At 43.7% G+C, this 2,529-nt stretch overlaps 1 protein-coding gene across 1 annotated transcript in view; it reads left to right on the top strand.

Moving 5' to 3' along the window:
* The first annotated feature begins 1,898 nt into the window (after window positions 1–1,898).
* Window positions 1,899–2,529, top strand: part of DRD5 (dopamine receptor D5) — a 3,348-nt gene continuing 2,717 nt past the window's right edge. Inside the window, exons 1-2 of the mRNA XM_031062848.1 lie at window positions 1,899–2,026; window positions 2,283–2,437. Coding sequence (XP_030918708.1) covers window positions 1,899–2,026; window positions 2,283–2,437 — 283 coding nt within the window. The remainder of the gene's footprint in view (window positions 2,027–2,282; window positions 2,438–2,529) is intronic.

The raw sequence follows: 2,529 nt of genomic DNA, 5'->3' as shown, positions 1-2,529 counted from the left end.
AGTAAAACATACATTTTTAAAATCAGGAAATGAAAAGATTTTTTTTTGCTCAGAATCATTGCAATAGCAGTTAAATTCCATTACTTCCAATCTGCCAGCTGTGAGAGAGAACTGCAATTTTAACAGGTGAATAAAAAAAAAAAGGAAAATGAGGCAAAGCTCTGAAGGAAAAGCACAAAAGACATTAAAAAGATGATTTCAGGATGAAAAAAAACCCACCCCAGATCTCTCAGCAAGTGACAGCTGTGGGTTTAATGGACTATTCTTAAAATGAGATTTATATGCAAACTGCCTACAGAAAGTTAAAAAAGGATTCTAATAACCTATAAATGCAAAAGGTTTTCATCTCAGGCTCAAAAAATTTTGATGGCAGTGGATGGAATGATATTAAAAAACATAAATGTCCCCATTAAATGATTGTTTCTCTGACCTGATGGCATTATGAATGATCCCATAAAAGCACAAAGCAGTTGTCCTGTTGCTCCTTCCTGCACCACTTCTTCCCAACTCACTGAGTCTGTCAGCATGGGGGTTTTAGTCTCACATGCCACCCCATCACAAACTAGGATTTCTTTCTACTATTATTGAAAATATTCTTGATCTCCTAATGCATTCCTTTGTCTTGAAATAAAGTTTTGAACATGCATGCATGAAATGGATCAGCATTGGAGACCCAATCACTGATGCACCCATTGACAGCTGCACCTTTGGGTGACAAATCTTCCCACAGCTCAAAGCTGGATCTTTGTCCACAGGGAGCTTTGGGGAACAACATCCGTTCACACCAGCTGGAAACTAAGAATGGTTGCTAAATATTAAATAGGTGGGAAAGGATATTGCATCCTTTAAATTCTGAGTTGCAGGATTCAGACAGCCAAATACAACTCTTGGCCAATAAATGGGATATTTTGGAAGGCCTTCCACTTTGGGTCCACCTATTGCAGACACTGAGGAGCTACGCATAGCAAAACTTCATTCTTTAGACATCTGACAAGTGTGCTCCTATAATTTTTGTTTCAATGAGTTAAGGCATCTTTCCCATCTGCTTGCACCTCCTCTGTGCCTGACTCCAGCACAGCCGGCAGAGCTGGCGGGAGATAACACACACCTGCACCTCTGATTTGTACCAAGTGTGGGCAAGGGGCTGCTGAGTTGTGAGCAGGCTATGTTCTATTGGGCCACTTTTGCTATTAAGACAGATACCTACAGGTGTGTTTATTTAAATAGCTCATGCATACTGGCAGCACACGTGTAAACACACATGTAAACATACAGATACCACATTACAAGCAAATGCATACATCTCTACACTGCTGAAGCAATGAATATAAGGTAAACAAGCAAATTGGATCATTGCTTTTTGGAATAAAATACCCCCATTAACTACATTAAAAAATATCCCCATGACAAGCAGCTCCAACAGGCATGTGCACAAATACTTGTGCAATCTGCTTCTTCGTTTAGAGAAATTGTAGGAGGCATTGCTTAGGAAAGCAGAGTTTGTGCAAGCAACACATTGCCTCAGCATCAGAGCTTTAGTCACACTATTTAGAATTCAGTGGTGACAAAAGCTAAATTCTTCCTCCAATATTAAATATAACTCTGCTTAAATGTGGAAAAGTAGTGCCAATTTCTTAAGCGAGAGCTAAAGTGAAGCTTCAGTTTTCTTGTGACAGTTTTATAAAATTACCTAAAAGGTTTCAGAATCAGATTTATTTTTTTTCTTTTCCCTCTGTATTTAGTAACTGTAGCACTTAATCTTCCCTCATGTCACTGCAGATCCCGCAAGGTGCAGTGATTCTTGTCCTTCCCGATCTGCCTGGAGAAGCAGCTGGAAGGCCCCTGGAGAGTGTCAGTTCAGCCCTTTCAGTGCCAAAACCCAGGCTGCTGAGTCAAGAATGGGCTTGATCTCTGACAACCGTTTTGAAAAGAAATTAAGTTTTAGAGGAACTAAAACAATTGGATTTCCAATAAAAATTACTAAGACACGTTCTCTGAAGAAACTCAAGCATGACATTAGCACACGGTGAGTCCAAGAGCATTAACACCTATAATGCCCACGGTCATAGTCTGTTTCTAGTTGTGCTGGAGCCCTACCGAGAAGAGTGATTCATCCCATAGAGCTGGAAAGAGAGAATCAGATTTTCTCTTGCCGGGCTTTCTGCCTGTAATACATCTCAGCCATCCAGCAGAAGCCACTGAACAAGTACGGAGGCACACTCTATTTCCCATCCCTGTGGAAGACACCCAGCCCGTCCCGCTTCCCACATCGCACCTTTCAGCCCCGTTCGCTCCCAGCGAGAGGCCGGCCGAGCTGTGTCCGTGCCCGTCCTAGCAGCCCCTCTTGCCCCGGGGATGCTGGGGGTCATTTCCCCGCTCCCCGCGGTGGGACCGCGCTCTTCTCTTGCGGTGCGCAAAGAGCCGGTGACGGCACCGAGTAATTGCGAGGGTGACTCGGTCTCGGAGGGAGGGAAGGAGCGGGGAGGGCGGCTGGCCCTGCTGCACTTTTCCGTCCCGTCCCGTCCCGTT

Source organism: Geospiza fortis, unplaced genomic scaffold (genome assembly GCF_000277835.1).
Source record: "Geospiza fortis unplaced genomic scaffold, GeoFor_1.0 scaffold666, whole genome shotgun sequence".
In the NCBI taxonomy this organism is placed as follows: domain Eukaryota; kingdom Metazoa; phylum Chordata; class Aves; order Passeriformes; family Thraupidae; genus Geospiza; species Geospiza fortis.
Note: the sequence above shows the minus strand (reverse complement) of the source record. Positions and strands in the feature narration are given on the sequence as shown.